Here is a 25,404-nt window from a genome sequence, read left to right as displayed (position 1 = left end):
TGCATGAGCTAAATGGTGGTCACACCAGATACTGAATGGTTTTCTGATCCACGCCCTACCCTTTTTTTCAAGGTGTCTGTGACCAAAAAATGCCTATTTGTTTTCCCAGTCATGTGAAATCCATAGATTAGGGCCGTATGAATTTATTTAAATTGACTGATTTCCTTATATGAAATATAACTCAGTACAATATTGTAAGTTGCGTTCATATTTTTGTTCAGGTAACTTTGAGTCACCTTAATGGAGTGCAGATTTAAACATGGTAAATTAAAACACACCTAAAAATCTTGTCATGACTCCTGCATTTTCACAGACCCTGGGTCTGAGTGAATGATTTGCTGCTCTTGTGCAGGGAAATTCATTAACACTTCGATTTTTTTAACACCTCTTTTATTTGAAATGCTAACAGTCCCCATGGTTTAAACCCCCCCTTCCCCTCCAAATTTGCCAATTACCCACTGATATGTATAAAGGGCCCTGCAAGAAGGTGGTAAATAAGAGGGCCGTTTGAAAGGTGGTTATATAAACATTGCCTCATATTTTTAACAGGTATTTTAAACTAGGTGGTTCGAGCCCTGAATGCTGATTGGCTGACAGCCGTTGTATATCAGACCGTATACCATGACAAAACATTTATTTTTACTGCTCCAATTACGTTGGTAACCAGTTTATAATAGCAATAAGGTACCTCTGGGGTTTGATATATGGCCAATATACCACAGCTAAGGGCTGATCTTACTACGACTCATCGCGGAGTGCCTGACACAGCCCTTAGCCTTGGTATATTGGCCATATACCACACCTCCTCGGGCCTTATTGTTTAAATACACCACATCTTCTGTCTGAAATGTGTGTGTTTGGTCACATACTTTAATGGAATCCCCAGATATCAAATTATAACTACGTTATATCCTGGATAAACAGGGCATGGTATATAGAGTTAATAATTAAATAATGATTTATAGTAGCTATGTAATTTTGGGAAATTGGCTGGTGATTATCCCACAATACGGTATTGACTCGTGAACTAGCTAGCTAGTACTTTACGTTTCAGACTAGACATCGAAAGGTGAAACGGGATTGGCTACTTCTTTGGTCACATGCTACTTTCGCCCAATTAGCTTTCAGAAAGTGCTGTTCAGGTGTGTGTGTAGTCATTTCTGCTCCTCAGCGAGGAGAGTTGGAGCGAAGCGTCGCTGAATTGGTAAGTCTAGAAGGATGTTTTATTTGGAGGTTTTACAACGATGCACATTATATTCAGATTGATTAAATGATTACCACCGTCCCTATGAACATGAATTAAGCAACTATATTACCGGTGACACTCATTTGCCGTTGTTCGAATTACGTCTCGCAAGCTAACGTTAGCCTAGCAGCAGCCCTCTTTGTTCAGAACGCTCTCAGCTCGAACCACAAGCAAGGCAGCACGTCGTAAGGCACCATGCTAGCTACCTAACGTTATATTATGGAGAAAAACAATAATTTACGCGGATAGGAATAGAAAGCAAATGCAGGATTTTGTCCATCGATATGTATGATTGCCTATATAGCTATGGCTAGTCAACGTTGGCTACAATGCGAGGACACGACCATCTTGGGCTAGCCACGCTAGCTAACGTGACGCTCATAAAATGTTATCACAATATCATGGCGATCACATATGGCATTTTATTTAACTATCTCTATATATACCCACATTGTTAGCAGTCTAATCGTGGTGTGACTAGTGCAGGGGGCATGTTCCAGGCTGGCGCACTGAATTAAGGCTTGAAATTAAAATGGCGTCTGGGAGGATTCTCTTAGCCAGCAGATCCTACCCACTTGCTTACAGCAACACTAACTAGGGTCAGACAGCGTTCCTGTGTAGATAAAGACACCACAGAGCCCGCGCCAAATATTGCTCTATATGCTGAATTGTCACATTGATCAACTGGTAGTTTTTCAGGAAAACTGTCCTTTTCCTCCTCAGGAAGCATAAACCACAGCAGCCATTTTGGAATATCAGTGTGAGCCAATTGGCTCCTTTGTCGTTCAAGTGACATGCCATTCCATAATGGCTACTGCTAACTAGCATGAAGACAAACATCCGTTTACTTAAAACCAAGCAGTCATTCAGTCTTCTTCGTGTAACAGTTGGGACAATTTGGTGTACAACCAGTTATCATCCCAGGATTGAGGTGTGTTTAACCTCTCTGGGATATGTGGGACGATAGTGTCCCACCTCACCTTCAGCCAGTGAAAGTGCAGGGTGCCAAATTCAAAACAACAATCTCATAATTAAAATTCCTCAAGCATACAAGTATTTTACACAATTTTAAAGATCCAATTCTCGTGAATCCAGCCTGTCTGATTTAAAAAATGTTTTACAGCGTAAACTCCACAAACGATTATGTTAGGTCACCACCAACTCACAGAAAAACACAGCCATTTTTCCAGCCAAAGAGTAGTCACAAAAAGCCCAAATAGAGAAAAATAATCAGCATGTATGTTTTGTTTGATGAAGTGCATATTCATATCAAATCTCATTTCACATTGACGCGGTACATTCAGTTCTAAAACATGCAGTGATTTTTCAATATACAGAAATACTCATGAAAATACAAGTATTATACATGGAAGTAGAGGTACTTCTCCTTAATGCAACCACTGTCAGATTTTTTAAAAGCTTTGCTGAAAAAGCAAACCATGCAATAATCTGAGTACAGCGTTCAGACCACAAAGCAGCCAATAAGATATCCGCCACATTGTGTAGTCAACATTAGTCAGAAATGGCATTATAAATATTCACTTACCATTGATCTTCATCAGAATGCACTCCCAGGAATCCCAGTTCCACAAATGTTTGATTTGTTCAATAAAGTTCATTTATTTATGTCCAAATAGCTTCTTTTGTTAGGGCGCTTGGTAAACAAATCCAAACGCGCGTTCAGATCCAGTCGGACAAAAAGTTCCGTTACAGCTCGTAGAAACTTGTCAAACCAAGTATAGAATCAATCTTTGGGATGTTTTTTATCATAAATGTTCAATACTGTTCCAACTGGAGAATTCTTATGTCTGTAGAAAAGCAATTGAACAAGAGCTAACTCTCTCGTGACCATGCGTCAGACCCTGTGGCACTCTGCCAGACACCTGGCTCAATCCCCTCTCATTCGCCACCACTTCACAGTAGAAGCCTCAAACAAAGTTCTAAAGACTGTTGACATCTAGTGGAAGCCTTAAGAACAATATGACCCCATTTACACTATATATTGGAATGGCAAAGAGTTGAAAATCTACAAACCTCAGATTTCCCACTTCCTGGTTGGATTTTTCTCCGGTTCTCTGAGTTCTGTTATACTCGCAGACATCATTCAAACAGTTTTAGAAACTTCAGTGTTTTCTATCCAATACTACTAATAATATGCATATATTAGCATCTGGGACAGAGTAGCAGGCAGTTTACTCTGGTCACCTTCATCCAAGCTACTCTATACTGCCCCCCCTGTCACCAAGAAGTTAACCAAGCACAAGGTGCCTTAAAGTACTTGAATTTGTTAGTCTGAAAAACTACTGGAATACCTTCGAAATCAGATGTTTCCTCAGGTTGGTACTCGTAAAAGTACTTTAATTAAATTAAGAGAACAGAAAATGCTCATATGTTTATGAAATGGCAGGCAGATTTAGATCTAATCCTGCCTATTGTGCATAGCAGAATTTTTTTTGCTGTCTTATTTCAGCTCATGAAACATGGGACCCACGATTTACATATTGCATTTTTATATTTTTGGTCATTATATATTACCCACTTTTTTGTTTGTTTTTATATCCACATCACTGGACCCAACCAACCCACACTGTGTAAAGTGCAACAAATACATCAGACTGATATTGCGAGCATTCGTGAATCAGTCATGAAGAGCTATATGAAGGGGGAAAGACAAAGCGCTGCATCCTGCGCTGGCGGCAGTTCAACATTGTGACATTTTCCTCTGCAACAACCTCCAGACCTTTGTTGCCAATCGCCTCATTCACAGGCTCCTGACGTTCACATGCCGTTTTCCTCACACAGCCATTCCAAATAGCGACACTAAAGCAGCCAGTCAGAAGCAAGACACTTTTCCTTAGCTATTAAGTAGATGCCCAATAATAATATAATAGTCATTAAGCTGGAATTGTGGAGTAAATTGGCATGTCAAACCCTGCTCATCACTACTCAAGTTACATCAGTACTCACTTACCACCATGTATGTAGTGAAACAACACAGTAGAACTTGCAAGGTAGTGATGAATAGTCGGCTGTTTTTTTCATGAGGTTGTGGCGATACACCGCTATCTGGTGGCGATGAGGAATGATTGCATAATAGAAACTATTACAAATTGATGGTCATTGAAAATAAATATTAGTGCTTGGAAAAGTAACCTCTTAGGGCAAGGTGAGATGTCTGCGTCTCACCTAGCCAACAGGAAATGGAAATGCGCAACGCCAAATGCTAATAGTACTCGCTAAAACTCAAACTTTCATTAAAACACACATGCAGGGTACTCAATTAAAGCTACACTCGTTGTGAATCTAGCTAACGTCAGATTTTTAAAATGCATTTCGGCGAAAGCATGAGAAGCTATTATCTGATAGCATGCACCCCCCCGCAATACCCGGAAAAAGACGTAAACAAAGGAATTAGTGTAGCCGGCGCTACACAAAACGCAGAAATAAAATATAAAACATTCATTACCTTTGACGAGCTTCTTTGTTGGCACTCCTATATGTCCCATAAACATCACAATTGGGTCTTTTTTTTGGATTAAATCCGTCCATGTATACCCAAAATGTCCATTTATGAAGCCCGTCTGATCCAGGAAAAAGCAGCTTTGCAAAATGCAATGTCATTTTTTTTTAATTAAAAAAGTTGCCGATAAACTTTGACAAAACACTTCAAACTACTTTTGTAAACCAACTTTAGGTATTAGTAAACGTTAATAATCGATCAAATTGATCACGGGGCGATCTGTATTCAATAGCAGCAATTCTTGAAATGATGCTCCATTTTCTCAACTTCCAGCTGTGTACTCGATAACAGGAAGTGCCTATTTCTCATCTCACCAAGGATTAACTTCAAAGCGAATGACAGTACTGGCGACATCGTGTGGAAGCTGTAGGCATTGTAAACTGGTCGTTATCTATTTTCCCTTGCCATAGACAATACAGGCAACTGGCGGAAGGATTTAAAAAAACATTTTGAACAGTTTTCCTTGGGCTTTTGCCTGCTCCAAACGTTCTGTTATAGTCACACACATACGTGTTTTCTATCCACACATACTAATCATATGCATGTACTATACTCCTGGCATGAGTAGCAGGACGTTGAAATTTTGCGCGATTTTTAACAAAATGTTGAAAAAAAAGACACAATCTTTAAGAGGTTTTAAGTCCTTATTCATTTGACTGCATCAATAGATAGCGTGCCATGAAAAGGGTACATGCTGAATCGGGGGATGATGGAAAACAATCAACACCCTTTTTGTGTGAATATTGTTTTGATTCTGATCTTTTTAAAAAACACAAAGGCGTGGCTTGTTTTCCATCCTCATGAAGTTATGGTACTTGGCTAGGCCCTGGGTTGGTAGAGCCACGGCAATGTTTTTTTCACAGCTAGTCATGCAGTTAGCTAGCTATCGGGCCTGGATGCCAGTCTCTTTCTGCCATAGCCCCTCTAGTAATGTAATAGTATCTATGTCATAAACCTTCAAAGTGACAGAAAGTACCGGTAATGGCAGCCATTTTGGTCAGGGAGAAATCTAAACCAGTCACTTCTCAGTATTGTTGTCGTCTACTAGAGGTCGACCGATTATGATTTTTTTTCAACGGCGATACCGATTATTGGGTGACCAAAAAAGCCGATGCCAATTTAATCGGTCAATTTTATTTATTTGTAATGACAATTACAACAATAGTGAATGAACTTATTTTAACTTAATATAATACATCAATAAAATCTATTTAGCCTCAAATAAATAATGACACGTGTTCAATTTGGTTTAAATAATGCAAAAACAAAGTATTGGAGAAGAAAGTAAAAGTGCAATGTGCTATGGTTTAAGTTCCTTGCGCAGAACATGAGAACATATGACAGCTGGTGGTTCCTTTTAACATGAGTCTTTAATATTCCCAGGTAAGAAGTTTTGGGTTGTAGTTATTATAGGACTATTTCCCTCTATACCATTTGTATTTCATTTACCTTTGCCTATTGGATGTTCTTATAGGCACTTTAGTATTGCCAGTGTAACCGTAGCTTCCGTCCCTCTCCTCGCTCCTCCCTGGGCTCGAACCAGGACCACAACGACAACAGCCTCCCCCGAAGCAGCGTTACCCATGCAGAGCAAGGGGAACAACTACTCCAAGGCTCAGAGCGAGTGACGTTTGAAACGCTATTAGCGCACGCTAACTTGCTAGCCATTTCACTTCGGTTACACCTGCCTCATCTCTGGAGTTGATAGGCTTGAAGTCATAAACGGTGCAATGCTTGATGCACAACGAAGAGCTGCTGGCAAAACACAAGTGCTGTTTGGATGAATGTTTACGCGCCTGCTTCTGCCTACCACCGCTCAGTCAGATACTTAGATACCTGTATGCTCAGTCAGATTATATGCAACGCAGGACACGCTAGATAATATCATCAACCATGTGTAGTTAACTAGTGATTATGATTGATTGATTGTTTTTTATAAGTTTAACTAGCTAGCAACTTACCTTGGCTTACTGCATTCGTGTAACAGGCAGTTTCCTTGGAGTGCAACGAGAGAGGCAGGTCGTTAATGCGTTGGACAAGTTAACTGTAAGGTTGCAAGATTGGTTCCCCGAGCTGACACGGTGAAAATCTGTCGTTCTGCCCCTGAACAGGCAGTTAACCCACCGTTCCTAGGCTGTCATTGAAAATAAGAATGTGTTCTAAACTGACTTGCCTAGTTAAATAAATGTGTAATAAAAAAAATCAGCAAAACCGGTGTCCAAAAATACAGATTTCCGATTGTTATGAAAACTTGAAATTGGCCATTCCAAATAATCGGTTGACCTCTGTCTACTTCCATCGCTAGTTGTAGGTGGAACGTTTAAATTTGGAGAATGCTCCTTTAAATCCATGGTTGCTCCATGAGATAATCCAACAATGTATACGCCACCATGTAAGAGTATCTTTGTCTTCTCTCATTGAGAAAAACAGGTTAGTGTCATTCAAAGTGACGCTTTATTTCTGCTTTGCTCACGACGTGCAGAACTTTGGACACCCACCCGTCTTGAACAATGTGAGACAAAAATACTCTTAAGATTGCGGCATATACATTGTTATACCTCTGAGCAAGAATGTATGTAATTTAAAATCGGCACATTTTCTAAATTCAAATGTTTCTTCCGCAGGTAGCGATGGGTTTAGAGAAGACTTTGGTGAATTGGGCATGTTGAAAAATTGTAACGTAACGACTGTACTGTATGGAAGCATTCACATATAGCCACCATTACAATGCTAGTTTCCTGAATAGAGGGATTTGACACATGATAGAAATTATCAGTTTGGTTGTGTACCTTGAATGACTTCTCAGCCAGGTTTACTGTCAGAACTGAGCGACTCAAGACGTGGGGTACTGCCAGTTTCTAACTGATGTCAACTGCAATGAACCGTTTGTAGATTTTAACTGCAGTGCGCTCATGTGTTAAATACATTTTGGCTTTAGGACTGTGCATGTACTGCAGGTCTGTCTGGTAACTGATACCCTTTACCTCATCTTTCCGAAATGTACACTGGCTCTGAAATGTTAATTTCAAACTCGCGGCTAACTGAAGAACCATGTTTTTTAGGTCATTATTGCTCTCGGAGTCATACTGGTATACAGGGGCAGTAGCCCAATTGATCTTCCTTGGTAGAGCTACATTTTAGTCACTAACATATCTGGCATCTGCTCCTGCAGGACTGATTCATAATCAAACTGATTGAATCAGTGTTTTGAAAGTAGATGCTGATGGTGCCCCCAAGGATTGTGCTACAGTTGTCCTGGCACTGCTTCAGCCCTGGTCCAACTTCTCCCGTCTTTTATTTTGGAGGAAGAATGCGACCGGTGTCCTGCTCATCTGTAGGCCTACAATGATGGCACTGCCCATTTTTTAAATCAACAATGGTGATATCACACCACCTTTGGCGCTGGGTTTTATACAGGGAGGCTCAAAACAGGAGAAACATTTTAGCGCAACCTTGTCCAATAACGATGCTCATTGAGTCCTATTTTTCCCCTCCCCCATTCCGTGCCTACTGAACACAACCCAGGTTTGCAACAGGCTACAGTAGGAACACCCTTGTTACTGCTGTTTCAGCACACTTAGCCTATGGGTAATTCCGTGGTATCTGAAACTCCTGTGTAAATTGTTTAAAGCAGTCAATGTGCATAGTTGTTGGTTTGTTAAACTTAGAAATCAATGGTTTGTTTGGTATACATTTTAAAGTGAATAATTGGAGTTTGTGTAATTCCTTTAGCATGGAATTTCCCTTGTCATGCAAAGCCACCCTTCACTTTAGGGAGGTGCATCCTTAGGTCTGTTCAGAGAAATCCCCATGTTCTGTTACCCTTAAATGTCATTTTCTTTGCTAAAATAAAAACGTTATCTTCTACTCTAGGGGAATCTGGCATCCTTTTATTGCTTTGCTCATTTTAAGCATGTCCCTTTTTGTTCTCAGCAGAACCAAGCAGCAGTGTTGGTGTTCTCTCAGGAAGGACCTGTTCTTGTATCACTGCCATATACACAGGATCGAAGACTCTAAAGCAACTATGGTACCGCTTTTCTTATACACTCATTTTTAGGAAGGCTATTTTGTGTAAACACTTTCTACTTGGTAGTGAACATGGAGCACTTTAATTTTACTAGCCTCACCACTATAATAATTTGCCTCTGCAAGCAATCAACTGTATTTGTCTGACATAATTGATTGAGAAGATTATTTGTAAGTTAACAAGGACACGGCATGCAAGTAGACCTAAAAAAAAATGATTCCATCAAATGTCCATTGTAAGGGTAATTCAGGTTGCTGCCAGTCAAAACTGCCCTGGGCATTTCAAACACATGCTCCTGCTTGCATTTGATTGCACTCCTCTAATTGTACATGAATCTCACCCAGCAGTAGTCCATGGATGATTATGTAAGGACAGTGAAAGCTGACTAAGTAAAATTACTGTATTTTGAGGATTACAGTGGGGTGAAGGTTATCACAATATGACTGTTTCTTCCTATCAAAGCCACTTACTGACTACAATTGTGACCTGCTGAAGTCAATTCCTTAAAATAACTCCTCTATTCCGGTCCAGCCTCCTCCCCTGCGCCACCGCTCCATGCGTATCTTCATGAACGATGACCGCCACGTGATGGCCAAGCACTCCGCTGTGTACCCCACACAGGAGGAGCTGGAGGGTGTGCAGAACATGGTGTCCCACACGGAGCGCGCCCTCAAGGCTGTCTCTGACTGGCTGGACGAGCAGGAAAAGGTGGTCAAGTCTGCACCAGACGGAACCGATTCCGATAAAGAAAGGTAAGTAAGTGGAAAATTGTATTCAAAATGGTGCATGGGGTAGAAAATGTCAGTTGCGTAGAAATACGTTTTGCACCATCAAGGCTGGAGTGTTGGTGAAGGCAGCATCGCTTTGAATTTCAAAGGTAATTGACCTGGGTACCCATGTCTCCTCTGCCAGTGAGCCCAAGTTGTCGGAACAGGCCACACGGTCCCTGCGTGGGGTGATGAGGGTGGGCCTGGTGGCCAAGGGCTTGCTGCTGAAGGGGGACCTGGACCTGGAGCTGGTCCTTCTGTGTAAGGACAAACCCACCATCACCCTGCTGAAGAACGTGGCAGATAACCTGGCTGTGCAACTCAAGGTGAGTCCATTCACCCTCTAGTGTTTTCTGTGTCTTCATATTCAGTTGGCTTTGAAGTTGAATTTGTTCTTTCGAGAATATACTCTCCTGCATCATTTCAGTTGTGGGGTGATGCATTCATTTGAGAGGACTGGTCACAACTGAATTCAGTAGCAAATAGGTTTTTTTAATGCTTGGGGGTACATGACCTTGACTCCTTGGTGGGATAGCCACTACATGGCTATTGTATTAACAATTCCTCCTGTTCTACCTGGCAGACCATCACAGAGGACAAGTATGAGGTCACTCAGGTCATCCGTGAAGCCACCATCGTAATCAAGAGCACCAAGGAGCCTCCCCTGACCCTGACTATCAACATGACGTCCCCCCTGGTCCGCGAGGAGGTGGAGAAACAGGCTGCCGGAGGTAGGCTGCCATAACAGGGGCAGATGGTTCACTAGCGCCCCCTTAGGCAGGGAGACTAAACAGGCAGGCAGCCAGTCTAGACAGATATTGTTTATTGGGCCTTCAATGGAGCTAGGGGATATGTGGGAACTGTCATGTAATGAAACCGTGCTATGTTTATAGCTCTTTAGACTCTCGTAGTTCCATGTAATGTGATGTACATTTTTGATGGCCCAATACACAGTATAGAAAGGCTAGTTACTGACTGAAAAGGGTTTTCTATTCCCTATGGAGTCCAGACATTAACTATATGAAGGCTTACTGAGAATAACAAAAAAAACAAACACCACTTTGTTTGCATGTTTTATACTGAACACTGAACAGTTTGCATTGCAGCAAAAATGAGTTGCAAAGTGTTGTCAAGTGTTCTGGTTACTAGACCCAGCAGTGGGCTATTGACTAATGTTCATCAGCAGGGAGGACACGGGTTATAGATAACGCCAGGGGCTCTTTGACTCTGCATGGCTGAATGTCACTTCTCCCAGTCACAGTCAAAATCAGGGGACAACTGTGATCAGTCTTTGTAAATCCAATCCATGGGGGTGTGTCCGAAGCAGAGGGAGTCATAAATTCAATAATAAATACAAGAAATACCTACAGTGCCCTCTGTAATTATTGGCACAGTGAAGCATTTTTTTAAAATGTATTTTGGCTCTAATTATTTGAGGAAGTTAGATGCACATGTCATACCACTCCAAAATACTAACCTCCCCTGTTAATGTAATTGGGTGGGGTTTGCATATCTTGGGGATATATTTGTGCTTTTAACTTTCTCTCATCATTCACTATTCATTCAGGATTATCCATAATTATGGTAGCATCCATATTAATGTGGAAGTGTTTAGAAATGTATTCTTATTTATAATAAAGTTTCCTCTGAAATGACATTATTTACCATAAATTTCTATTGAGCACAAAATAATCTGAAACCCAACCAAAACTAACAGAAAATGCATCCAACAAATGTCGAGTCACAAGCTTTATGTAGTCATTGCGTGCTAGGAGTATGGGACCAAGTACTAAACTTTGAACTACTTTTATACACAAATGAATTTGTACTAAAAGTGCTGTAATTTCTATACGGTTCACCCGGTATAGATACCCTCAAAGACAAGCTGATGGTCTGCTCTTTAACCTCGTAGTCAATGTTGGATTTCAAATCCAAATGTTTGGAGTATAGAGTCAAAAGAAGACAAAATTCTTCACTTTCCCAATTACAGAGGGCACTGTATATTATCAGAAAGGGTACTAGTCGGTGGCGGCCCATGTTCCCTCAGACGTTCTGAACAAGAAGTTGGATGTACCCACCAGACATCAACCTAGCCTTATCTATAACTGTGTCAACATTGAAGCCCGGTTTGGCTCTTGAAGGCCATCAGTTTTGCTGCAGTGTGGACTTGTTTTGATAATTTTGTGCATCTGATTCTCTCTGTCAAGCCTTCTAGTTTGTCAATTTTTAGGGACGCTGGACCTTTGACCAACTGGACGCTCTCTGTCTCGGAAGGGGCTAAGCAGTACACCCAGTATAGGGGTGAAGGGGAGGGGCTCTACCTCTCATTGTTATAGCAAAGCACTCAGACTTCATAACTGGACTGAGGCATACGAGTTGACATTGAGTTAACATAATGGAGACAACTTCCCTTTTGATAATTCACTCCCACTGTAATCTTACATCCATACACATTTTTCTCCATATAGGCCTACTTGGAGTGATCTTAAGAAATCACCCACTTAACAGCAGTTTCTGAAGTGGGTTGAAGTTATATATCTTTAGTGTAATTGCAGTTTCACTGAGAGGTTCAGACCATCAAGTTCTCCAGGTGGGGGGGGGGTCCCCCCTCCCCTTCCCTGTCCTGCCTGTGGTTTGGGAAAGCTGCCTACTCCCCCTGGCCGTGTGACAGAACCCCCCTTGGTCAAACTGTACCTTGTCTTCTTATTCCACCCGCCAATAGAAACGCTATCAGTCAACGATCCACCGGATGTTCTGGACAGGCAGAAATGCCTTACTGCCTTGGCGTCTCTTCGCCACGCCAAGTGGTTCCAGGTTTGCATCTTGTCTTTATTTGTCTTAAAGTAGTTCAGTTTTTTTCTACATTTGACGCAGTTTCTTTCTTTGGTCGTTTTTTCTGTTTTTATTTTTAAATGTCCTTTCGAAGTGTATCTATCACCTGTAGTAGACTTCTTACTCTGTGGTTTTATAGCGTTTCCAAGGAAACCTTTGTCATTACCTTGTAGAGATGCTCTGCTGACTTAACAGGTTTGATTGCAGTGTCATTGAAAATGTTCAATGCTGCTTTTAGAAAGGACGTTCAACAATCCCCTCAAAGCAACCGTTGTCTTAAACCACTGCTTAATTTTGATCAGAGATGTGGAACTAACTTGCTACACTCGGGTGCAATATTTCTCAAATATTATCAATCTATCAATTGACAACCCTTTTCTGTACTATCATATTGTGTTGAGGTTGATTCCTCATTGTGGACTACGTTGATTCTTAGTCATCATAGTGAACTGTCATCTCTCGCTCTTAACTGTAAGCGCTCCATCTCTGCAGCCTGTTCTTGTAGAGTGTAGGCTCCAATCCCCCATGCTCTGGCTGTTTCAGCTTTCTGTGTGCCACAAAAAAGGAATATTGCACCTTAGTTAGAAAATGTACATACACTATTCCGTCTTCTGGGGCCTCATTTATAAACGTTGCTTATGACAAAATGACCCAAAACATGTGTGCACCAAACTTGGCAATAATTAAAAATACTCTCCTCCCACAAACTTCAGACCATGCATAAGCACAGTTTCTAGTGGTTGAAGTATTACATTGCAAGGTGAAAGTGGTAGCCTTGTGCTAATAGGGAATATGACTCTTACTCACGCACGAATAATGCCAAAATCTGCCATTAGCGAGAAGAGCAAAATCTTTTTTATTTTCTTTGCATTCTAAAATAAAATCCTATTTCACTTACATGATCATTGCAGAGTAAATTCTTAACCTTTTCTGACTTGTGATTTTAAGCTACTTGCGAAATGGTCTATAGGCCTACAAGTTACTATAGGCTACCATTCTTCCCATAAGCTCATTTCATTTGACTTAAGACACAGTAGTAAATAAGCTATTTCAAGTATTTTGCTGTGTGATCCATTCCAAAATGCTGTTTAACAGTAGAACAGACTGATCACCTTTTCATTGACGTTTGTAGGCTAGGCCTATGTCTACTGGAGAACTTTGACATTACAGTATTCAGACATTTAATTTAGAAGCAAAATACATACAACATAACCATTGCATAATACATTCCTCAACATTTCTGCCCATGGTTGAGTTCATATTCCTGAAGTAGCCATATAACAAATTACCATGTCACATCTAATTTAATTGGGCCAATTAGATGTGCTATTTATAATGTCATGTTTTTAGTCTGCATCCAACAGGAGAATTTAACAGATGAGCAGACAGTTGATCTACTGAAATGTGTAGGCCTACGGTCATTATTTTTTTAATTAGAGTAGGTATCGTTTCAGAACTTGTGGACATTGCTACATATTTAGGTTTGTGGGGAGAAAGTCAATGCAAAACATTATTGCATTCAACGATCTGTTTACAGGTCCACAACAATTTGCAATTGATTTTGTCATTCAGATACTGCAAAAGAAAACATTCTGCCAACACACGACATCCGATCAAGTTCGCTATTGCTATTTAGATACTGTCTTTGCCTATTTCCAATTCTAGTCTACAGCAAATAAGGGCATTATTGTCACCATAAAATGTGAAATATGGGTGTTTCTCAGGTGGACTTATCCTGCTCGTTAACGCGCACACTTGTTTACATTTTTATGACTGGTCTGATTTCTAATGGGGAAAATGCATATGTTTGACATGTGCAAAGTTTATATAAAGCCATTTTTGTCCGTGCGTAGTCTTTTCAGAAATGGTGCAAATATTTACTGTTAAATTCACGCGATGGTTATAAATGAGGCCCCTGGTATATACCCCATACAATAACCTTTAGAGCTACTGTAAGGTATCACCACTCATTAAACTAAGCACATTATAAATACTGCCATTGTCCTACATTTTTCTATGTCAGCATTTGGCTTTACATTGACTCCCCTTCTCCCTCTAATCATTTAACAGAATCACAAGTTGACACATTTGATACGGAGCTGCAAGAAGCACAATTACTCAACAATCACCACCCTGTCATACCTATTACAGCACCACTGATCAAATCTGCTTTTTACGTCACACAAATGGAGTTGTCTATTAAATTCAATAACCACATCTGCAGAAGAACAAATATCACATTCATGCTGCACTTTTCCCATACTGTACCACAATAATGACAAAGCAGAGCCGTTCGTCTGTGTGGCTTTTTGATGTAGCTGCTGCTTCGTGTTTTTGTGAGTTCTTGTTTGACTAAGGCTCCCTCTCCCTCCTCCCCCTCCCTGCTTGTGTCTCCAGGCCAGGGCCAACGGGCTGAGGTCCTGCGTCATCGTCATCCGCATCCTGAGGGACCTGTGTTCCCGCGTCCCCACTTGGGCCCCACTGCATGGATGGGTGAGTCACCAGCAGCATTTTCTGCCAGCTGGTTTGTCGAACGCCCCCTGACTCCTGACATTTGGTTTGAGAAATGTCATTCTAATTACAGTGATCAGGTTTGATGTGTAAGATGTTAATTTATTTAAGGGGCTTAGTACATCAAACTGCAACAATTTCTTATTTACAGCCTTTTTATCCAATTTGCCAAACATCTGGACAAAATACAAACATGAACATTTCTTCCCTTCACCCCTGCTAGCCAATAGAGCTGCTGTGTGAGAAGGCAATTGGCACAGGGAACCGGCCAATGGGGGCAGGAGAGGCTCTGCGAAGAGTTTTGGAGTGTCTGGCTTCTGGAATCCTCATGGCTGGTGAGTATTCTCAGAGTGGAGAGGACATGTCCTCCCACCTCTGCTTAATTAATATAGTAGTAATTCCACATCGCAAGCCAAAAGATGTCATAATTTGCCTGTTGGTTTTTAGATGGTGCTGGAATCTGTGATCCATGTGAGAAGGAGCTGACAGATGCTATTGGCCACCTGGACCTCCAGCAGAGGGAGGACCTCACACAGAGTGCCCAGGTGAGTCACATCTACACCCACAGGGCCTACCGAGAGGGGCAGTGGTCTAAGGCACTGCATCGCAGTTGCTAACTGTACCCCTAGAGATCCTGGTTCGCGTCCAGGCTCTGCGACCGGGAGACCCAGCTGCGCACAATTGGCCCAGCGTCGTCCGGGTTAGGGGAGGGTTTGGCCGGCAGGGATGTCCTTGTCCCATCACGCTTTAGCGACTCCTGTGGCAGACCGGGCGTGCACGTGCACATTTCCAGGTGTGCTGTGTTTCCTCCGACACATTGCTGCACTGCTTCCGGGTTAAGCAGGCATTGTGTCAAGAAGCAGTGCAGCTTGGTTGGGTCGCGTTTCGGAGGACGAGTCCGTCCGGGAGTTGCAGCAATGAGACAAGATTAACTACCAATTTGGATACCACAAAATTGGGGAGAAAGGGGGGATAAATTGTGTGTTTTCTACACCAATGACAGGGTGTGATTATGGTGGCTGTAGTGAATGGAAAAAATCACCACATGTTCATCTGTTTTCAGCATGCCTTAAGGCTGTCTGCCTTCGGACAGCTTCACAAAGTGCTAGGGATGGACCCCCTTCCTTCCAAAATGCCCCGGAAACCCAGGAGCGAGACCCCCATTGACTATACAGGTAAGCCAGGCTGCAGATGTGTGCATACAACTTAGTGTCCATATTTTGGAAAGGCTCAGCAGTCCCTGTGTTTTTGTTGCAGTACAAATCCCCCCCAGTACAACCTACGCCCCACCAATGAAGAGGCCTATCGAGGAGGAGGAAGGAGGGGAGGACAAAAGTCCAAACAAGAAAAAAAAGAAGCTGCAAAAGAAATGTAGGTGTTGCTTAGTTCTTCCTGTTCTTCACAGTTCTTCAGTGTTGTCATGCAAATTCGGCTACTCTTTTTAATTTCCCCCTTGGCTGGACCAAAACAATTTATTAAGTGGCAGTGTTTTTAATCCTAATCTTCACTAGCCCCAGATGAGAAGTCGGAGCCTCCCCAGGCCATGAATGCTCTGATGAGGCTGAACCAGCTGAAGCCTGGCCTGCAGTATAAACTCCTCTCCCAAACTGGCCCGGTGCACGTACCAGTCTTCACCATGGCTGTGGAAGTGGACGGCAAGAGCTTTGAAGCCTCGGGCCCATCCAAACGCACTGCCAAGCTTCACGTTGCTGTCAAGGTGAGTGGGTGTATGGGGTAAATGGTGTAGATGTTCTAAGCGTTTGGTGTGTTGTCGTGAAATCAGAAGATTGTAACTATTGTCTGCTGCGCTTCACATATTTTCCTTTCCAATCTTTTGCCTGGCCCAATCATAGGTCCTCCAGGATATGGGCCTCCCCACAGGTGTGGAGCTGAAGACTGCTGAGCCAGTGAAGACTGAGGTGGCAACGGCCATTGTGGAGGAGGTGAAACCCTGCATCACTCCCATCGCAATGGACACCGCAGCCACAGGGGCGGACAGCGTGGAGGCCACAGACGGTGCAGAGGTATGGGTCCTCGGAGTAGAACTCAAAACAATGTTTTTGGACACTAGGCTCGGTTTTGACTCCAGTTTTGTTGTATTGGTCTTGTTTACAGAGAAATGTCTGTTTTTCTTTGTCTTAGAGTGCTCGTCAACAGGGACCAATCCTGACCAAACATGGGAAGAACCCTGTGATGGAGCTAAACGAGAAGCGGCGCGGCCTCAAGTATGAGCTCATCTCAGAGACCGGAGGCAGCCACGACAAACGCTTCGTCATGGAGGTTAGTGTCTCGAGTGGAATAAGTGCCCATCCACCCTGCAACCAGACTGATGTCTTTTAGAATCAAACAGTAGATATCCAGCTGGTTCAATGATTGGAGGAGTTTACTTTATTTGCACCAAATCTCAATTTCATGTACATTTTAGGTGTTTTCTTTTTTCTTGGTTTTGAGAATTTACCCCTGCATCACTATACTGAGAGCTTTGTCGTTTCTAACATTGCATTTGGGTGTTTTTGGAGTTTTGTTTATCTGTGGCTCCCATACTGTAGAACGAGCAACAAGGAAGTATATTGGTGAGGTACATTTCTCAAAACAGTGTCTGGACACTTGTATAGCAACATACAATTTAAATCTCAAATTTTGTTCAAATAAAGTTAACTTGACCTTTTTAAACATTAACAATAACATGAGCTTGGCTTTGACACATTCTTGGTCCCATGCTTTACCCTGTTCTTGCCTGAGTCTATGTATTGACCTGTCTTTCCTTCTGTTCCAGGTGGAGATAGACGAACAGAAGTTCCAAGGGACTGGCTCCAATAAGAAGGTGGCCAAGGCCTATGCAGCCTTGGCAGCCCTGGACAAACTCTTCCCAGAGGGCTCTGTGACTGAGGCAGCCAAGAAGAAGAAACTCCCAATGGTAAGATTCCCTCTGCCTTACTGTATATATGTGCTTGCTATTGTTTGTAAAATATATTAACTGAGTAATTATGGTTGCTGCTGACCTGTCTGTCAATTTAGTCCTCTCGTGTTTGCTCCAACAGCATGGGTTTGGCATGATGGGTGACCCGACTGGTGACCCGGCAGCCACTCCCAGGGGCAGAGGTAGAGGGCGTGGCAGGGGGAGGGGCCGAGGGTTCAATAATGGTGGCAGCTATGGTCAAGGTAAAACAGAGCTATATGCTACCTACAGTGCCCTCAAAGTATTCACACCCCTTTACTTTCTCCATGTTTTGTTACAGCCTGAATTTAAAATGTATTAAATGTATTTTGTCACTGGCCAACACACATTGCCCTAATGTAAAAAGAAGAAAAATAATTACTACCCCATCTCTGTACCCCGCCCCGCACAAGCAATTATTTGTTAGGTTCCTAAGTATAGCAGTGAATTTCAAACCGTTTCAACCACAAAGACCAGGGAGGTTTTCCAATGACTCGTAAAGAAGGGCACTTATTGGTAGATTGATTTTTTTTTTTTTTTACGTAGACACTGAATATCTCTGAGCATGGTGAAGTTGTTAATTACACTTTGGATGGTGTATCAATACACCCAGTCACTACAAAGATACAGGGTTTCTTCCCAACTCAGTTGCCAGAGAGGAGGGAAACCGCTCAGGGATTTCACCAAGGCCAATGGTAACTTTAAAATGGGTAGAGTTTAATGGCTGTGATAGGAGTAACTGAGGATGGGTCAACTTTGTAGTTACTCCACAACACTAACCTAATTGACATTTAAAAGGAAGCCTGTACATGAACATGTTTTTCCTTTGTCATTATGGGTGATTGTGTGTAGACTGTCAGGTCAGAAAAACAAATATTTTTCATTCGGGCTCTAATACATTAAAATGTGGAGTAAGTCATGGCGTATGAGTACTTTCTGAAGGCACTACATGTAATTATTGTGTATTCTGTCCCTGAATTGACTTTATGCTGTAAATACTGTTTTTCAACATTAAATGGTGGGCAACATCTCACGTCAGCTGAGAAATGTAATGGTTGGTTTGCTTAACTCTTCAGGTGGCTATGGAAGTTATGGATATGGGAACAATGGAAACTCTGGCGGCTATAGTGAGTATTGATTTTCCCTTATCCTCATCTTCCAATCCCTGGAATAGTCTTGCGACTCAGTCTGGTTTTCATTTTATATGTCCACCTTTATCATGAGGACACTACAAGAGGGTTTCTCACTCTACTCGCCTTGTAAGATAAGCAGAAGTTCAGTGTGGTTTGATCAGAGCACAACATGCTCAGCCATCTTGTTGGAGAGTTAGTGGTATACATCTGGCCTTTTGGAGACATACGTCTCCAACAATACAAGATCTGGAAATGTTATTTAAAAATCTATAATCAAAGTATATTTTTGTTTTGGAGAGTATGCCATTGAATGTCATCTAAACAACCTACCAAAGAAGGAACTTGAGTGCTCTTATTCCTGGTTCGATTATGATTTTACATTTCTCTGCTTTGTTAAGCCACAGGACTCAATCTATATCACTTTGACAACCCCCCATACCAGCAGCCTGTTCTGAGGAAACACCTTCTTGAGCGTGACAGGAGCAGAGAAATCTAAAAGTCCCAACAAACAAAAAAAGCAGTTTTGAAAACAATTTGACCAAGTCATTGACACATGCCACTTTTTATGGCAAAAAAACAAACCAATCTAATTCAATTTTTCCTTCTCTGCTCTGTCTCATTCTTTAGGTGACTTTGTCTCAGACTGCTATGGCTACCACGAGTTTGCGACATAGATCATCCCAATCTTTTAAATCAAAACAAAATGTAGAGAGAGGAGCAAACTATAGTGTTCCTGCAACATGAACTCCAATCACTCCCCTGGGAAAAAACTCCCTTTGCTTAACCGCTACGACTCATGTCCCAACGCCTAGAGAGATGGGAGGCCAGTGAGTGCTTGTTGCCTTTGGTCACCTTCCATACCCTCTGCCAACCCTGGGACGTACCTGGACACCTGGATATGCCAAAAGCCACAGGCACACTTTCCCAATAGACTGCCTTCCTTAGTGGAATTGAGACCAGAGCATTATGGTTGGCTAATGGCCCACTGTGATGACATGCACATTGGAGTGGGTCAGACTGGGGAGATTGATCCCATTGTGGCCATCTGTCTTGAATGTCTACACACAAAAAGTTATTTCTTATGATGTGAACGGTCTTATTTCATTTTGTCTGAAAATGTATTATCAATCACCTCATTGTCAATGTTTTTATTTTATTTAGCATCTTGTTATGAGAACATGAAGCTGCTTTGAATATTTGCAGTTTTTTATTAAAATGTCAGAATTGCTCAATTGTGGCTATTGATGCATGATGGTGGTTACATGCTAGTCTTACTTTGAAAATGATAACGTTCACAATGCCCCTCATTTACTTCACACGTGAGGCACCTTTAGGCATGAAAGAACCACAGCGTTGTTGATACTTGCACAAGACTGATTTTGACATTCTGCATTATGATTGTGAAGTAAAAATAGTCTTGTATGTTTTTAAAAAATAAATGTGATATCCCATACAATAATGTGGTACTACAATTTTAGTGAAAAGCTTCACTTTCTTGAAAATGCAATGTATTAATCTTCACAAGCATGGGTGTGACAGCAGTAGAACTCTACAAAACCCCCTCTTAATTTCATGCCTCTTTCTTTTAGATTATTACAATAGTGGAGCAAATGGTGGAGCTGCGGCTGCTGGCACCGTTACTGAAGTCGCTGCAGCCAGCACTACAGGCGTGACAGCTACAGGAACCTATGGTTCATACTACCAGAATGATGGGGGCTACTCCACCCCATCTCCAGCTCCCAAAGCCCCTGTCAAAAAGGAGGTCAAGTCTACCTTCCCTGGACCGCCAGGCGTTGGTGGGGGGGCCCAAGGGGCCTACCAGACCACCACTGGCCAGAGTGCCTATAACCAGTATGGCCAGGGCTATGGGCAAGGCAATAAGACCTTCAATCAAAACCAGGCAGGAGCAGGAGTTTATCCTTACAGCACTGCCTACCCCAGCCAGGTGACGGGCAGCACTGTTGCCAGCCAAGACTACAGTTACGATGGTAAGATGGATTTTCGGCACAGGGAATCACAAGTTCAACGTAACCTAAACTCTTGATAAAACAGCTTCATTAATCAACTTCCTCTTCCATAGGTTACGGAAATCAGTCAAATTACAACGTACAGGCAGGAGCCAACCAGAGCTATGGTGCAAATCCAGCGCCATACCACAACCCAGTAGGATACGGCAGGGGAGACCCCACCGTGAACTACCAGTACAGATAGACTGAATCCGCCCTCTGCATACCCCCAACTGAGCCCCACAGTACCACCCCACAACCCTGTCACAAGCGTTCTCCAAAGAAGCGATGGTGGCTGTTCTGTGATCCATGGTTTTTCCATGTCTACGTGCATTTATTTTTTTAAATTTAAAGTAATAAACTGGACTTATTAGTTGGCAGCTCCCCACGGCTGTATCAAATGGTCTTTCATCAGTTTGGTCAGTGTTCAAGCTTGTATTTTATTTGTATGCACTCCACCAATTTCCCCTCCCCCATATCACCACCACTACCACCCAAAAAGAGGGAATGACACACCACTTTTTTTTCTTTTTTTACCCCAGCTATGATTTTATTTCTGTCAATACACAAACAGTTAACTATGTTGACCACTAGTTGTTTTTGGCTGAGGATTTGTTTAAATGTTCATTTTACAATACAATGGGCCTGGAGAACTGCTTGCTTGTTGACGTATTTGCTTGTAATTTTAGACATTTATTTTCAATGTTTTAGTTGACGTATTTCTGTAGTTTTAACTCCAACAAATAATTTTGGAAATGACTAGGAAGACATTTTTAAATGTCAATTACATTTCTGGTCAAAGTAGATTTGGTGGTTGGGATGATTTTATTTTTTCTCAGAACCGTGTATAAGAAAGTGGTGTTTGTATCAATAAAGGACTTATTTTGGAGGAAAGCAACTTGTGTCGACCAAGCATTTCACTTCATGAAAGAGGCTCTCTACTAACCTTACCTCCCAGATATCAGAAAATACATTTTGAAGTCAATATTGTGCAATGAAATGTTACATTTGTCCTTTTGGAGACTCTCCAATCCAGAGTGATTTACTACATTCATCTTAAAATGACTAGGTGGGACAACTACATCTGTCAATAAATTTTTCCTCAAGGTATTTGTCAAACCTTGCTAGCTACAGCAAAATTAGTTAGCTGTCAAATTGTAATCCGTAACAATTTTTGGATTACCCAAACTCTAATTTATTCTGATTTACATTCAGTATTTAGATTCCTTTCCCCATAAAAGGTATTGGAAGACAAATGTATGTTCCCAATTGAACCACATCTATTGTAGCGTAAATCAATGTTAGTTTACATTTACATAGCTGGCCATATGGATGTTAAATTGTACTTTATGGGTTGGCTATGTATGCTTCTAATCTAACCCACTGCTTTCTACTACATAATAGGATTATATCCTTACATTAAAAACCAAAGTCAGAATTCCAGTTATTCTAATAAAGGTCATACCCCTTGATCTTCAAGAATAGGACTTGGAAATATGGAAGTATAAATTAGCCAAATTGTTTTACCGGAGCATAACCCAAAACTAAGGATTTATTAGCCAGGCCTACTCTGTTTATGATTTTGTTTGGGCTCATTGATTTGAGTTGAAAAATAAATGGTGAGCTCATGGAATGGCATGCATTGATCACTACTGAAAAGTGCTATTTACATGTGAAAAATGAATGCCATTTGCTATATGCCTATTGTTTACCTTTTTGTTGGTGACACTATCTTGATAATATGCAGCTGTTTAAAGGGCAAATCCACAGATAAAAACAATACGGACGCCGCCTCTGTTTTGGTAAAAAGCTGAGGGATGGGCCTGGAGAAATGTAACCACTGAGATTAATAGACCGCTATTGATGCAAGGACTGACCATCCATGATACCAAAATTATTGTTTTAACCATGTGAGGCTATACTGTGTTCAGATTTACAATGTTTACAAACTGGAGAAAAACAAGCACATATTTTGGTTTCTCATGGAGTGTGACAGTTGAACTAGGCTCATGAAGCTTTAGTTATATTCAAGAATCAATGATATAAATACAGTAGAAAAAGTATATACAGTGTGCAAATGAGGTAAGATAAGGGAGATAAGACAATAAAATAGGCCATAGTGGCAAGGTAATTCTGATATAGCAATTAAACACTGGAATGATAGATGTGCAGAAGATGAATGTGCAAGTAGAGATAATGGGGTGCAAAGGAGCAAAATAAATACAATATGGGGATGAGGTAGTTGGATGGGCTATTTACAGATTGGCTATGTACAGGTACAATGATCTGTGAGCTGCTCTGGCAGCTGGTGCTTAGTGAGGGAGATATGAGTCTCCAGCTTCAGTGATTTTTGCAGTTCGTTCCAGTCATTGGCAGCAGAGAACTGGAAGGAAAGGCGGCCAAAGTAGGAATTGGCTTTGGGGGTGACCAGTGAAATATACCTGCAGGAGCGCGTGTTGCTATGGTGACTAGTGAACTGAGATAAGGCGGGGCTTTACCTAGCAAAGATTTGTTGATGACCTGAAGCGAGTGGGTTTGGCGATGAGTATGAAGCGAGGGCCAGCCAACGAGAGCGTACAGGTCGCAGTGGTGGGTAGTATGTGGGGCTTTGGTGACAAAACGGATGGCACTGTGAGTAGAGTGTTCAAGGCTATTTTGTAAATGACATCGCCGAAGTCGAGGATCGGTAGGATAGTCAGTTTTACGAGGGTATGTTTGGCAGCATGAGTGAAGTATGCTTTGTTGCGAAATAGGAAGACGATTCTAGATTTAATTTTGGAATGGAGATGTTTAATGTGGGTCTGGAAGGAGAGTTTACAGTCTAACCAGACACCTAGGTATTGTAGTTGTCCACATATTCTAGGTCAGAACCGTCCAGAGTAGTGATGCTGGACGGGCGGGCAGGTGCGGGCAGCGATCGGTTGAAGAGCATGCATTTAGTTTTACTTGCATTTAAGAGCAGTTGGAGGCCAGGGAAGGAGTGCTGTATGGCATTGACGCTTGTCTGGAGGTTTGTTAAGACAGTGTCCAAAGAAGTGCCAGAAGTATACCGAATGTCGTCTGCGTAGAGGTGGATCAGATTATCACCAGCAGCAAGAGCGACATCATTGATATATGCAAAGAAAAGAGTCGTTCCGAGAATTGAACCCTGTGGCACACCCATAGAGACTGTCAGAGGTCCGGACAACAGGCCCTCAGATTTGACACACTGACCTTTATCAGAGAAGTAGTTGGTGAACCAGGCGAGGCAGTCATTTGAGAAACCAAGGCTGTTGAGTCTACTGATAAGAATGTGGTGATTGACAGAGTCGAAAGCCTTGGCCAAGTCGATGAATACGGCTGCACAGTATTGTCTTTTATCGAAGGCAGTTATTATATCGTTTAGGACCTTGAGCATGGCTGAGGTGCACCCATGACCAGCTCGGAAACCAGATTGCATAGCAGAGAATGTACGGTGGGATTTGAAATGGTCGGTGATCTGTTTGTTAACTTTGTTTCCGAAGACCTTACAAAGGCATAGATATAGGTCTGTAGCAGTTAGGGTCTAGAGTGTCTCCCCCTTTGAAGAGGGAGATGACCACGGCAGCTTTTCAATCTTTGGGGATCTCAGACGATACGAAAGAGAGTTTGGACAGGCTAGTAATAGGGGTTGCAACAATTTCGGCAGATCATTTTAGAAAGAGAAGGTCCAGATTGTCTAGCCCGGCTGATTTGTAGGGGTCCAGATTTTGCAGCTCTTTCAGAACATCAGCTATATCGATTTGGGTGAAGGAGAAATGGGGGAGGCTTGAGCGAGTTGCTGTGGGGGGTGCAGGGCAGTTGAGCGGGGTAGGAACAGCCAGCTGGGAGGAGGTGCTCTTATTCTCCATGGACTTTAGTGTCCCAGAACTTTTTTGAGTTTGTGCTACAGGATGCGAATTTCTGTTTGAAAAAGCTAGCCTTAGCTTTCCTAACTGCTTGTGTATATTGGTTCCTAACTTCCCTGAAAAGTTGCATATCACCAGGGCTATTTGATGCTAATGCAGTATGCCACAGGATGTTTTTGTGCTGGTCAAGGGCAGTCAAGTCTGGAGTGAACCAAATTTTATATATATATATAAAGAAATGCATGTTGCAACTACAGACAGACCCTTTTAAGCCTATCAAAAGTGGGCAAGTTTGAGCACTGTCTGTCCACTGGTTTCAAAAACAATGATTGATAGGCAGCTTGACCATTTGAATTCAACCATTATTGGGTTCAAATACACTTAAATTTGTGAACACCCATCCACAGCAACCACAATCCGTAAGGCGCAAATAGATAAATGAGAGCGCAGCAGTGTGATTCACATCAATGAGCTATGTAGATATCTGTATCCCCTTAGACTACACCACTGCTGTTATCCTTACCTCCAAGCGTTCATTCAAATTTGATAATCTTTGGA

At 42.0% G+C, this 25,404-nt stretch overlaps 1 protein-coding gene across 3 annotated transcripts; it reads left to right on the top strand.

Annotated features, from left to right (window-relative positions):
- Window positions 1–1,106: 1,106 nt before the first annotated feature.
- Window positions 1,107–21,878, top strand: LOC112258821 (interleukin enhancer-binding factor 3 homolog). Of its 3 annotated transcripts, none has more exons than XM_024433428.2 (19): window positions 1,107–1,204; window positions 8,700–8,793; window positions 9,325–9,545; window positions 9,706–9,886; window positions 10,144–10,291; window positions 12,283–12,374; window positions 14,790–14,885; window positions 15,127–15,238; window positions 15,351–15,448; window positions 15,967–16,078; window positions 16,161–16,274; window positions 16,415–16,620; window positions 16,757–16,927; window positions 17,046–17,183; window positions 17,680–17,820; window positions 17,945–18,065; window positions 18,918–18,968; window positions 20,564–20,962; window positions 21,055–21,878. In XM_024433428.2, exons 2-19 carry the CDS (start codon window positions 8,791–8,793, stop codon window positions 21,183–21,185), a joined length of 2,535 nt encoding a protein of 844 aa, XP_024289196.1. In that variant the 5' UTR covers window positions 1,107–1,204; window positions 8,700–8,790; the 3' UTR covers window positions 21,186–21,878. The 3 variants fall into 3 exon arrangements, with proteins under 3 accessions (XP_024289196.1, XP_024289198.1, XP_024289197.1); XM_024433429.2 differs by having other exon boundaries at window positions 1,112–1,204; window positions 8,703–8,793; XM_024433430.2 differs by lacking the exons at window positions 20,564–20,962; window positions 21,055–21,878 and adding an exon at window positions 19,602–20,446.
- Window positions 21,879–25,404: the final 3,526 nt, after the last annotated feature.

The sequence above is a fragment of the Oncorhynchus tshawytscha genome, linkage group LG09, assembly GCF_018296145.1.
Source record: "Oncorhynchus tshawytscha isolate Ot180627B linkage group LG09, Otsh_v2.0, whole genome shotgun sequence".
Classification (NCBI taxonomy): Eukaryota; Metazoa; Chordata; class Actinopteri; order Salmoniformes; family Salmonidae; genus Oncorhynchus; species Oncorhynchus tshawytscha.
The sequence above is the reverse complement of the archived record's forward strand: the minus strand, read 5'-3'. Positions and strand labels throughout refer to the sequence as shown.